Source organism: Mobula birostris, chromosome 20, assembly GCF_030028105.1.
Source record: "Mobula birostris isolate sMobBir1 chromosome 20, sMobBir1.hap1, whole genome shotgun sequence".
NCBI classification, from domain to species: Eukaryota; Metazoa; Chordata; class Chondrichthyes; order Myliobatiformes; family Myliobatidae; genus Mobula; species Mobula birostris.
The window spans coordinates 13,854,301-13,868,070 of record NC_092389.1 but is presented as its reverse complement, the minus strand read 5'-3'; the positions used below and the strand labels follow the sequence as shown (position 1 = coordinate 13,868,070).

The 13,770-nt window shown below is 36.4% G+C and overlaps 1 protein-coding gene across 4 annotated transcripts in view; it reads left to right on the top strand.

Moving 5' to 3' along the window:
* Positions 1 to 12,603, top strand: part of hmbsb (hydroxymethylbilane synthase, b) — a 41,602-nt gene extending 28,999 nt beyond the window's left edge. For all 4 annotated transcript variants that reach the window (XM_072238272.1, XM_072238275.1, XM_072238273.1 and 1 more), the window contains one exon: positions 6,918 to 12,603. In XM_072238272.1, coding sequence (XP_072094373.1) covers positions 6,918 to 7,091 — 174 coding nt within the window. In that variant the 3' untranslated portion in view covers positions 7,092 to 12,603. The remainder of the gene's footprint in view (positions 1 to 6,917) is intronic.
* The last annotated feature ends 1,167 nt before the right edge of the window (positions 12,604 to 13,770 follow it).

Here is a 13,770-nt window from a genome sequence, read left to right as displayed (position 1 = left end):
GTCTATATTTAGTTTTCAGTAATTGTTGTATACCCAATCCCAGGATCACACTTTTTATAGCCTTTCTCTAAATCTACTTTTATCCTCCAAACTTTTTGGAGCCTTAAATTACTCTAACAGATTAATTAAATGCAAATTCCCTTTCTTAAGTGCATCTTGCTACTTCTCATTCGCAATTCGATGTTCCAAGTTCCTTGATACCAAGCTTATCACGATAAATTACAGCATTTTCTCAAACACAAATGTTAGGCTAACTGGTGCAGTTCCTTTTTCTGCTCCCTTTAATTCCTTGAATGACAGAGTGCATTTACACCTTTCCATCTAAGGCAACCATAGTGTGTGGGAGCAGAATTCAGCCATTTGACCCATCGAGTCTGCTCTGCCATTTCAGTCTGTATTCTTTCTTTCTTTCTTTTTCAATCTTTTTATTAGTTTCATAAAATATAAACATGACATAATAATAGTACAAAGTTATTGGGAATACTTTGTTATAATTAACATGAGTAATTATAAAACCAAATAATACTTGATTGACCAAACTCCCAATCATATAGGATACCAATGAATAATACAGAACAAAAAGAAATATCTAGACAAAAATCATGAAAAAGGAAAAAAAAATTAAAAAAAAAAAAATAACCCCCTCAAAAAAGAACTAATCTAAACAGAATTAGTCAACTAAACTAAAAAAAGGACCTGGGCTGTTTTAACATCGTAAAAAATGGGAGAAAAGAAAACCTTAGTGTCGACAACTCCGCTCCTCGCAACCAACACTACAGAGAAGTAAAATAAGTTTGGAAATGGTCAAATTACATCATATGAAAATGCTGAATAAATGGCCTCCTAGTTTTTTCAAATTTAATGGAAGGGTCATAAACCGCACTTGTAATTTTTTCCAAATTTAAACACAACATAGTTTGTGAAAACCAGTGAAATATAGTAGGAGGGTTAATCTCTTTCCAATTCAGCAAAATGGATCTTCTAGTCATTAAAGTAAGAAATGCAATCATCCGACGAGCTGAAGAGGTTAAATGATTTAATTCTATCATTGGTAACCCAAAAATAGCAGTAATTGGGTGAGGTTGTAAGTCTATATTCAAAACCATTGAAATAATATCAAAAATATCTTTCCAATATTTTTTCAACAAAGGACATGACCAAAACATGTGAGTTAAAGAAGCTATCTTGGAATGACATCTATCACATATAGGATTTATATAAGAATAATAACGAGATAGTTTATCTTTGGACATATGAGCCCTATGCACTACTTTAAACTGTATCAACGCATGTTTAGCACATATAGAGGATGAATTAACTAATTGAAGAATTTTTTCCCATTTTTCAATCGGTATAATAATCTTAAGTTCTCTTTCCCAATCAGTTTTAATTTTATTAGATAAATCAGGACATAAATTCATAATTATATTATAAATAATTGCTACAACACCTTTCTGAGGGAGATTTAAATCTAAAATTTTTTCCAAAATATCCATTGGATATAAGTGTGGAAAATTAGGAGAAACAGTAATTAAAAGTTTCTAACCTGTAGGTATCTAAAAATGTGAGATCTGGGTAAATTATATTTATTGGAAAGTTGATCAAAGGACATAAAACAATTATCCAAAAATAAATCACGAAATCGTACTATGCCTTTGATTTTCCAATCAAAGTAAGCTTGATCCATAGTGGAAGGTTGAAAAAAGAAATTAGATATAATAGGACTTGCTAAAATAAATCGGTTCAACCCAAAAAATTTTCGAAATTGAAACCATATACGTAAAGTATGCTTAACTACTGGATTATTCATTTGTTTATACAGTTTAGAAAAAATGAAAGGAAGCGAAGTCCCTAAAACCAAACCTAAAGAAGACCCTTGTAATGAATTACATTCAAGATTTACCCAATGTGGACTTGAAGTTGCATCCAAGTCTCGTAACCAAAATTTTAAGTATCAAATATCAATTGCCCAATAATAAAACCTAAAATTCGGGACCGCTAACCCCCCCTTCTTTTTTAGATTTCTGTAAATGCCTTTTACCTAGCCTAGGGTTTTTGTTCTGCCATATATATGAGGAAATTTTTGAGTCAACATTATCAGAAAAGAGATTTTGGAATAAAAATTGGAACCGATTGAAATACATATAGAGATTTAGGCAAAATAATCATCTTAATAGCATTAATCTGACCAATCAAAGACAAAGATATTGGTGACCATTTAGTAAACAAAAGTTTAATCTGATCAATTAAAGGTAAAAAAATTAGCTTTAAATAAATCTTTATACTTTTTCGTAATTATAATCCCTAAATATATAAACGAGTCAGTAACCAATTTAAATGGTAAACATCCATAAATAGGTACCTGCTTATTTAGGGGAAATAATTCACTCTTATTAAGGTTAATTTGTAGCCAGAAAAATTACTAAATTGAGCCAACAAAGCCAGAATAACAGGAATTGACTTATCCGGATTAGAGACATATAATAACAAATCATCTGCATATAGTGATAGTTTATGTATTTCATTTCCACGGGTAATACCAAAAATATTGGGCAAGTCACGGATAGCAATTGCTAAAGGTTCAAGGGCGATATTAAATAGTAAAGGACTAAGAGGGCATCCTTGCCTAGTACCGCGAAATATACAAAAAAAGGGAGATCTTTGATTATTAGTGCAAACCGAAGCTACCGGGGTATGATACAACAATTTAATCCAAGATATAAATATCAAACTAAAATTAAATTTCTCGAGCACACTAAATAAATAAGGCCATTCAACTCTGTCAAAGGCTTTCTCAGCATCTAATGAGATAATACATTCCGGAGTATTAAATGAAGGGATATAAACAATATTCATTAACCTCCTAATATTAAAAGATGAATAATGGTTTTTAATAAATCCTGTTTGGTCCATAGATATAATTTGAGGTAATACCAAAATCCTGTTTGGTCCATAGGTGATAATTTGAGGTTGCTAAAATTTTTGAAAAAATTTTTGAATCTACATTCAAAAGAGATATCTGTCTATATGATACATAATCAGTAGGATCTTTATTCTTTTTAAGAATTAAGGAAATAGAGGCTTCATAAAATGATTGTGGTAATTTACCTAAACAGATTGCTGCTTTGAATATTCTAGACAACCAAGGAGAGCGAATAGAGGAAAAGGATTTTAAAAATTCCACTATAAACCCGTCCGGACCAGGTGCTTTACCAGAATTCATTGATGAGATTGCAGTTATTATTTCTTCCTCTGTAATAAGAGTTTCTAATGATAAGCAGTCTTCGAGTGATAATTTCGGAAAATTCAGTTTACTTAAAAAATCATGCATGATATTAAAATCATGAGGAAAGTCAGAGTGATATAAAGAGGTATAAAATTCTTGAAAGGTTTTGTTTATCTCGTCATGGTCAACTGTCAAAGTATCGTCGTGTTTACGAATCTTAGTAATTTGATGTTTAACGGAAGCAAATTTCAGTTGATTAGCTAATAATTTACCCGATTTATCACTATGAATATAAAACTCGCTTTTAGTTCTCATTAATTGATTTTCGATCGAGGATGTTAATAGTAAACTATGTTCTAATTGAAGTTTAACTCTCTGTTTATACAGCTCCTTACTAGGAGCAATAGCGTATTTTTTATCAATTTCTTTAATTTTATCAACCAACAAGAGTATTTCATAGTACGTTTTTTCAAACCAGCCGAATAGGAAATAATCTGACCACGGATATAAGCTTTAAAAGCATCCCATACTGTTCCATTGGAAACTTCTTCCGTAATATTAGTTGAAAAAAAAAATCAATCTGTCCCTTCAAAAACTTCCAAGTCCTGAAGCAAAATAGGGTTAAATTGCCATTGTCTATTAGTAGAAGAAGTATCCATTAACTTAATAGAAAGTTTCATTGGAGCATGATCTGAAATGGCGATAATGTTATAATTACGTTCAATTACAGATGGGATTAATCGAGAGTCAATAAAAAAAAGTCAATTCGAGAATAAGAATGATAAACATGTGTAAAGAATGAGAATTCTTTGTCCTTTGGGTGTAGAAATCTCCAAATTTCTGAAATCCCAGAATCAATCATAAAAGAGTTAATAAGAGTAGCCGACTTATTCGGTAGAGCCGGACTACCTATGGATCTGTCCAACATGGGATCTAAACATAAATTAAAGTCACTGCCCATTATCAACATATACTCATTTAAGTTAAGAAAGGAAGTGAATATGTGCTTAAAAAATTCAGGATAATCCACATTCGGAGCATAAACATTAACCATAGCAACCTTTTTATTAAAAAGTAACCCAGTAATTAGCAAGAATCTACCATTAGGATCTGAGATAACGTCTTGATGAATAAATGTAACTGAGGAATCTATAAAAATTGAAATGCCTTTAATTTTGGCTTGGGAGTTCAAGTGGTATTGTTCTTTCCAGAACTTAAAGAAGCGTTGATTATCCTCTTTCCTTACATGAGTTTCTTGTGCAAAAATAATATGAGCATGCAGTCTTTGGAATACTTTGAAAATCTTTTTCCATTTTATTGGATGGTTTAACCCATTTGTATTCCAAGAGACAAAATTAATAACGTGAGCCATAATTTAACATTAACCCTTTGGTGTGTAAAGGGGTAACCATAATGTGAACTCATGAAATCATGAAGAGGAATACATGATCAGAGAGGAACCGGAAATCCCGACGCTGCAGGCATCTTTGTAGTACTAAATCAGCCCAATAGAAAAAATTAATAAAGAAAAAAGAAACTCCCTCACCGTCCACCCCTAAGAACCCCGAACTAAGCCAGAGCAGGCTGAAGAAAGAACTAACTAACACTAAGTCTAACCCCATTTCTGCAGGAGGCAACTCCAAAGATATATGTTATATATAAGACCCCCCGAAAACCGATATAAAAAAATTAAACACTATACTACAATAATCTACGTAGTATAATTTCTAAAGTACATAAATAAGAAAAAGTTAGTACCAGTACGTATGATTAGATAATTATAAATAAAAGTAAATAAAATATCGCTTCCAAAAAAAGAAAGGGGATTATGGGAAGAAGAAACGTAAGAACATGGCGTGCCCAAAAAGAACAAAGGAGGTTATGCAAAAAGGAAAACAAACCGCCATTTTAATTATACAAAAGCAAAAATAAAGAACATATAATTAAAATTGATCGCCAGATCAAATCGTTAGTGACAATATCGGAAATCAACTAGTTTAAAAAAGTTAACTTAGGAAGAGTAACGTTATTTGCAAGAAAAGACTTTTTTAGAAAAGTTGTAAAATAGTATCTATAGTACTAAGCAGAAGACAAAAATCTTGAGCTTATAAAAAACCTTCATCGTACGGTAATAGAAAGTATTATTTTTTTAAAAACACCAGAAAAAAAAAAGCTGATACTGAAAGCACTGAACATTAATTAAAGGGCATATCAGATGGGTAGTTGTCATCCAAAAAGCTTCGAGCAGCAGTTGTGGAATGGAAGACACGACGAGATCCATCAGAAAGAGAAATCCTTAGGCGTGCAGGGTACAATAATGCCGGTTTCAGATTTTTTTGATAACATTCCAACTTCAGAGGTTTAAAAGTCAATTGCTCTTTCATCACTTTGGGACTGCCATCTTGAACTATTCTGAAGGAATGCTGCCGATATTTGATCATCCCTTGCCGACGAGCAGCCTGGAGAAGCTGCTCTTTAACATTAACGTAATGGAAACGAAGAATAATTGGTCTCGGTTTTGATTCGGCGGATGCTGGATTTGGCCGCGATATACGATGGGTGCGGTCGAGCAATGGAGGCTCGTTGGGAAATACTGAGCTGACCATATCCTTTAAAAGTTGAGCAAAGAATATTGAAGGGTCTCCATTCTCAACATCCTCGGGTAGACCAATTATACATAAGTTCTGTCTTCTCGATCGATTTTCAAGATCGATGACTTTGGATTTAAAATGTTGCAGTTGTTTAATGGTCGAAGCTAAATTCTGCTCCGAGTTCTCGACTTTTGAATCCGTCTTCTGAGATTTAATATCCAGTTCAGAGATCTTACTTCGATGTTTTTGAACTTCCCAATCCAGGGATTTCAGAGTTTCCGTGATTGATTTTAAGTTTTCATTAAGACTTTGACGTTGTTGTTCAAATTTATCAGATAATTTATCAGATAAGCTTTCAGATAGATTTTGACGTTGTTCCTCGAACTTTTCCTCTAAAAACTCCATCATAGCATCATAGGGTAGCTCCATTTGTTTCGAATCACCTTTCCTTTTTCCTCCGTTCCCGTCGGAATTTTTCTCGTCTTTGGTTTTGGATCTTGTACTCATTTCTTTAGATTGCACAGTTGCAGTTCAAGAAAGAATCAATAAGATAAAATAAATCTTCTGGTGAAAGTAAAAATTGGTTAAGTAAGGGAGATCATAGGTTTAAAAAAAAGATAACGGGAATGGAGCGAAGCCAGAAGCAACCTCACTCCATGAGCTCTCCCTGCAGAATGCCTCCAGTCTGTATTCTATTGAAGATTAAAACTGATGCGGCCCCATTTCTATAGGGACTTTTTTGAATTCCTAGGTTATAAACGTTCAAATCCAATACATCTGTACCTTGCTTAGTACTTGGGATATATTTCATGAATGAAAGGGTCACTGCAGATTTACACAAGTACAGAGGACTATTCTTGTTTGTGTAGCTAGGAACCTGGTGCAAGCCCCTGCCTTCCCTATGGTTGTGCCAGGAACTTGGTTGGCAATTCAGCCATCCACTGGCATTTCTGCAATAAATAAACTGTAAAGGTTGGGCTAATTGGCCTGTTGAACTATAAAAATTCCAGGTTTTATTCTGTACAGCTCTAACACTTTCAGCTCTGAATGTGTTCTCTAGCGAGTTCCAGGATTGAAATACTAATTGTCTTCCTCCTCAGGATGAAGATTGTAACGTTGCTGATGTTCAACATGTTGGGATCATGGCAAAGAGAATACCACACAACTCCCAGGCAGCAGCTGAGAAACTGGGAATAGACTTGGCCAATCTATTGCTTAGCAAAGGTGCCAAGGATATCCTAACTGTGGCCAGGCAGCTGAATGATTCAAGATAATGCATTGCATTTATCCTAATGTGAATACTATATGGTTATTTAAGCATTCAAAAACCTATAAATATGCAGTAACCAAAGGTAACAGACAGTATCCCTTCCCAGTGCCTTATGCATATCATTTGCTTCTGTAAGCTTTCACAGTTTATTGTATTTGTGCCTCCTAAACTGCGCTCTAAACAAACTAGGTTGTTTCATCAACTTAACTTCCATCTGTTGCTGGGATCCTGTCACTGCTCTAGTCATGCTATATGATTCAGTACGTAACCTGCATTTTTATTTTTCAATGATCTCTAAAGGGTATGTACATTTTTTAACAATAAAGTAGTTATAATATAAAACAATTTGTACAAAAGATACTCTTGAAATTGCTGATTTTGAAGTACCTGTTAATTTAAATTTGAAACTTGAAGTAATGTTTTTTTTTAAATGCTGACTAAGCAGTTTTATTCAGTTTACACTATTGAGCAGGTTGGGTTTTAGTTAAAAGTCTCTTTAGAATGAGTGGGAATAGACAGTGAAATTGAATTTTGGCCTTGTTCCCTTCACTATTCCAGTCTGGCTCATTCTAATATTTAGTCCTTTCTTTAGTTCTGTTGTGTCAGTTAATAACATAAATGCAGTAGTAGTGTCATCTTCCTCCCAAGGCCCTAATTGTCCTTGAAGTTGGTCAGTACTGGTTTGCAGCTAGGAGCATGTCATCCTCATTGATGTTGAATGACTTTGCAGCATATGGGTCTTTTGCATAGAGATATTGTACAAGAAAACCATTATCCATCTTGTGTCCATTTGTATGTCATTCCAGGATAATTCCCTGCAACATGTGATAGCTGATTTTCAGTTTGTGTTGACTTCTTCCCATCCTGCAGCCAACCGCCCCTCCTACCCCACCACCACCATGTGTACATGTGGAGTGCCTTTGAAAATAGCTTGGGATATCGAGGAAGTTTGTGAACAGTTATTACCTTCCCAGTTTCCAATGTTGAGTAGGATAATGAAGAGTATGTTGAAGAGTAGAGGCAGCTTCTAGCCTTGCATCAGATGGATTGAGAAATTATCAAATTGATTTTGAGTTCAGTATGTGAAAATCAGAAAATTTCCAGATGTTAGAAATCTGAAAAGAATGTTGCAGATACTCAGCAGATCAGGCAGTATCTGCGGAAAGAGACAAAAATTAATGTTTCAGGTTAAACACCCTTTTTGCAGAACCTGTTCTGATGAAGGGTCTTCAATCTGAAACATTGTTTCTCTTGCTACAGATTTTGCTTTAAAGATTTTTTTTCTTAAGTGTGGCAATATAACCAATTTACCATGTAAATGTATGTAAAAATCTCTGATGTCAAATTTTCCTGAAGATCATTCACAGTGGACATTTGACACTGCAGCTGAGCTAAATCTTTTTTGTTGTCATCTGTTATCATTACAAGTAATCTTCCTTCTGGAATTTATGGGAGAGAAACCTGTAATGTACTTTCCCACCTCTGTGACCCAATATTTCTCTAGCTGAGCACACTTAACATGAGGAGGCCAGCATACTTGTTAGTAGGGAAGTGGTGTTAGGTAAATTGAAGGGATTGAAGGCAGATAAATCCCCAGGGCCAGATGGTCTGCATCCTAGAGTGCTTAAGGAAGTAGCCCAAGAAATAGTGGATGCATTAGTGATAATTTTTCAAAACTCATTAGATTCTGGACTAGTTCCTGAGGATTGGAGGGTGGCTAATGTAACCCCACTTTTTAAAAAAGGAGGGAGAGAGAAACCAGGGAATTATAGACCGGTTAGCCTAACGTCGGTGGTGGGGAAACTGCTGGAGTCAGTTATCAAAGATGTGATAACAGCACATTTGGAAAGCGGTGAAATCATCGAACAAAGTCAGCATGGATTTGTGAAGGGAAAATCATGTCTGACGAATCTCATCGAATTTCTTGAGGATGTAACTAGGAGAGTGGATAGGGGAGAACCAGTGGATGTGGTATATTTGGATTTTCAAAAGGCTTTTGACAAGGTCCCACACAGGAGATTAGTGTGCAAACTTAAAGCACCTGGTGTTGGGGGTAAGGTATTGATGTGGATGGAGAATTGGTTAGCAGACAGGAAGCAAAGAGTGGGACTAAACGGGACCTTTTCAGAATGGCAGGCGGTGACTAGTGGGGTACCGCAAGGCTCAGTGCTGGGACCCCAGTTGTTTACAATATATATTAATGACTTGGATGAGGGAATTAAATGCAGCATCTCCAAGTTTGCGGATGACACGAAGCTGGGTGGCAGTGTTAGCTGTCAGGAGGATGCTAAGAGGATGCAGAGTGACTTGGATAGGTTGGGTGAGTGGGCAAATTCATGGCAGATGCAATTTAATGTGGATAAATGTGAAGTTATCCACTTTGGTGGCAAAAATAGGAAAACAGATTATTATCTGAATGGTGGCTGATTAGGAAAAGGGGAGGTGCAACGAGACCTGGGTGTCATTATACACCAGTCATTGAAAGTGGGCATGCAGGTACAGCAGGCGGTGAAAAAGGTGAATGGTATGCTGGCATTTATAGCGAGAGGATTCGAGCACAGGAGCAGGGAGGTACTACTGCAGTTGTACAAGGCCTTGGTGAGACCACACCTGGAGTATTGTGTGCAGTTTTGGTCCCCTAATCTGAGGAAAGACCTCCTTGCCATAGAGGGAGTACAAAGAAGGTTCACCAGATTGATTCCTGGGATGGCAGGACTTTCATATGAAGAAAGACTGGATGAACTGGGCTGGTACTCATTGGAATTTAGAAGATTGAGGGGGGATCTGATTGAAACGTATAAAATCCTAAAGGGATTGGACAGGCTAGATGCAGGAAGATTGTTTCCGATGTTGGGGAAGTCCAGAACAAGGGGTCACAGTTTGAGTATAAAGGGGAAGCCTTTTAGCACCGAGATTAGGAAAAACTTCTTCACACAGAGAGTGGTGAATCTGTGGAATTCTCTGCCACAGGAAACAGTTGAGGCCAGTTCATTGGCTATATTTAAGAGGGAGTTAGATATGGCCCTTGTGGCTACGGGGATCAGGGGGTATGGAGGGAAGGCTGGGGCGGGGTTCTGAGTTGGATGATCAGCCATGATCATAATAAATGGCGGTGCAGGCTCGAAGGGCCGAATGGCCTACTCCTGCACCTATTTTCTATGTTTCTATAAGAGTTTTGGAGCATTTTGATTTTAGTGTCAGCAGTTGTTATTGAAATGGCTTCTGAATCAGATGTTTATGGTCTGAAGTTCCACTCCAGAGACTCAATCCAGACTCATACTCTCTTTTGTACTGGTGTTGCTCTGTCAAAGTTGCAGTCTCTTTCTTTGAAATATTGTACTAAGATCCTGTCTTCTCTCTCAGTTGGAACCTAAAGAAATACTGTGATGAAGTGGAAGATTTTCTGTGTTTTCTGGCCATTATTTAAACCTAATCAAAACTACACACATTATCTAATCATCATCACATAGGAGCTTGCTCTATGCAAACTGCTGGTTTTCTATGTTACAACTGTAACTGTAGAAGTAATTGACATTGAAGTGTTTTGTGATGTCCTGAAGTTATAAAAGATACTAGATAAAGTAGTTCTTTATAATTTGTGACTGCACTAAATGCAGAAGAGAAGTACATCAGACTATTAATGAACTTTATTGATTGTTGTGTTGGCCACTTACAAGGGATACTGTCTGAAAATGTATGTTACACTTTGTTCCTTAATACCAGGGTTTCTGTTACTGAGGTTCCAGGCTGGGTTATATGAATTATATTTTTACAAAGTAAGGTGTCATGGTGCTTTTTAAAAGTCGGCCAGAAATCTGAAGTTACTGTGGGGTGCCATAGACTGCAATTACTTAAGCCTGCTCCAGTAATTGCGTAGCTTACTTTCCAAGGGAGTAGGCAAACTGCAGACCAAAAACATGAAAAGACCAAAACAAAAAACATTGAAAATCTGGGAAGAGGAATTTGACTGCAGTGCTCACTGTTCTTAAAGGCTGGATTTCTTTCCAGAGTGAATGGAAGCCAGGATGCCATGGAATGTTTGGTTTTTGCTTCTTTGCAATAATTACTATGTTTAGCTCTAATGCTGTTACAGTGGATAGACTACTTTTACCTTAAAACATAAATCCTTTGGTGCCTTCTAAACTCAGACTAGTAGAAATGTTGAAAACACATCTATAGTTTAATCCATAATCTCTGGCTTTCTGTCCTCTCTCCTCATAGACTACTTTTAAACTGTGTGGTAGTTGAATTTGTTGCCATAGAGTTGGTTAACTTTCATATTTTGTGCAAAATGATCTGTAGCTTTCCAGCCCTAACCCAATGTCTGAAGTTACTGAAGAGGCAAAGAAAATTCAGACGGCGGCCCAGTTCTGTGTATCACTTCAACCTTGTATTTTTAATCAGCACAACCTTGTGTGAAAGAAAAGAACGTTTAGTGAGGGTGGTTAGATCAAACTGAGAATTCCCCACAACTGGGTAATGGTGAGCCCCACCATTTAGTTCACCAATATTAGTACTTTGAGAACAAGGAGAATGGGATTCTGGCTCAACATGGCACAAACAGTAGTTGTGATAAAGTGCCCTGTGTCTGTGCTGTTGAGTTCCATTTGCAAGATTCACTGGATTACATGAGAAGTTGGGTATTTATGCCCTGTTAGAATGCAAGTTGTTTCTGATACGAACATAAGTGAGGGCAATTGCAGTTTAACCTACCCATTGGAAACTGCTAGGATTAATAGAAAATGTAATTACAGTAGTGTTAAACTAGAGTTCCATTTGATCTTGTGGAATTCTCCCTGCTCATAAGATGCATGTTTTCAGTATAGTTTAAAAGTAAATCACAGTCTTTTAATATTTTGCCTTTCAGTGAATATGAGATCAAACTTGGTTATGGTTTAAGAAACAGGATTAACGCAATAGTTTGATAAGTTCTAGCCAGCACAGACACATTTTCCCAGGTTCCTTACTGTGAGATATCGCTCTCCCTTGATTCATAAACAATGAGGAACATTGATGAGTAATTTCAAATGCAAATTTGATTATTGGAAATGTTCTACAAACAGTTAAGAATAGCTTTGACATTTACATGAATATTTCCCTTGTTGCTATCTACAATTCCGGATTCACCAAGCTGTAGGATTTTGTAGGAGAGCCTTACTAAAATGGGTCTCCAATCTTAAACAATGATGTAAAATGTCTGTTAATTAGAGGCACAGAAACTGTTGAGTAGGACTGGACTCTCAGGGCCTAAATCCCCACAAACACAATTCCTAGAACACACTATATGATAAACTTTATTTTTTTAATGAAAAATGATCTTGCAAAAGGATTAACAAATAAAATTCTACTGGTCTGGGATAGCTTTGAAGCAAGGTAATGTTTACAGGAAAGTTTCTCACTGTTATGTCTTTGCTGTAGATTGTCTGAAATAAGATTGCTTATATTAAATATCATTATTGTTGCTATGATGCTTGCCCCTTACAGTAATGTCAAAATAAAACAGCACAAGTAAAGAATTTGTTCCTGAAATGTTCTTTTTTTCAAAAAAAAAGTCTTGGATTGAAGTGGAGCAAATTCAGAGACAATCTGCAGAAACAATGAATCACTAAGTAGTCAGTCTGCTGTGGGTGCCTCCTGAATGTGGACAGTATTAGCTAAAGCACATTTACTCAATGTATATTTCTTCTCCCTGACATTGGGTTCCAAAAATACCAGCTCTCACTCACCATTCTTTCTAGATAATGTGTTCTAGCCAATGTATTCTTTGACATCAATGTGAACATTCCAATGAGGGTTAGCAGAAGATTATTTAGGGTCTAAGCTGGTTGGCCCTTCACACTGGCATTTCTAACTTTCCTTCCATCTCAGGGTTAAGATGTATGCAAAAGAATTTGTCAAATCTTTCATCTCCTCAGTTCCTACAAACATGTACAGTTGCAAGAAAACGTTTATGAACCCTTTGCAATTATCTGGTTTTCTGCATTAATTACTCATAACACGAGGTCTGATCTTCATCTCAGTCACAATAATAGACAAATACTATCTGCCTAAACTAATAGTACACAAACAGTTGTATTTTTCATATCTTTATTGAACACATTATTTAAGTACTCTGTTGTTGATTTACTCTGTTTCAGATCACTGTCTTGTTGCATCACCCAACTTCTATTAAGCTTCAGTTGATGGACTGCTACTCTGGCATTCTCCTGTAAAATGTCTTGATTTTGAATTCATTATTCTCTCAACAATTGCCAGCTGTTCAGGACCTGAGGCAGCAAAGCAGCCCCAGACCGTGATGCTCCTTCCACCATGTTTCACAGTTGGGATGAGGTTTTGGTGTTGGTGTGCAGTGCCCTTTTCCCTCCAGATATAGTGGCGTACATTTCTCAAATCAAAATAAAATCAAATCAAGTTTAATTGTATGTTAAGCCATAGATGGAGACAGTGTTCCACTGGGGCCAAGGTGCAAAACCATACATGTGCTTTCAAAATAGCAAGGGGGGGGGAGGAAGAGGGAGAAAACGAAGATAGTCACGTAAGAAAACACATCTTTTAGTCCAAGACCCTGAGTGACAAGTCCCATAAATTGATGGTTCCCGGCATCCAGCCTGTAACTCCACCAATCCAAAACTGGAGGGGCAGCACTGGTGGGAGTGGCCACTCCCAACCGAGTCTGGGCGCCA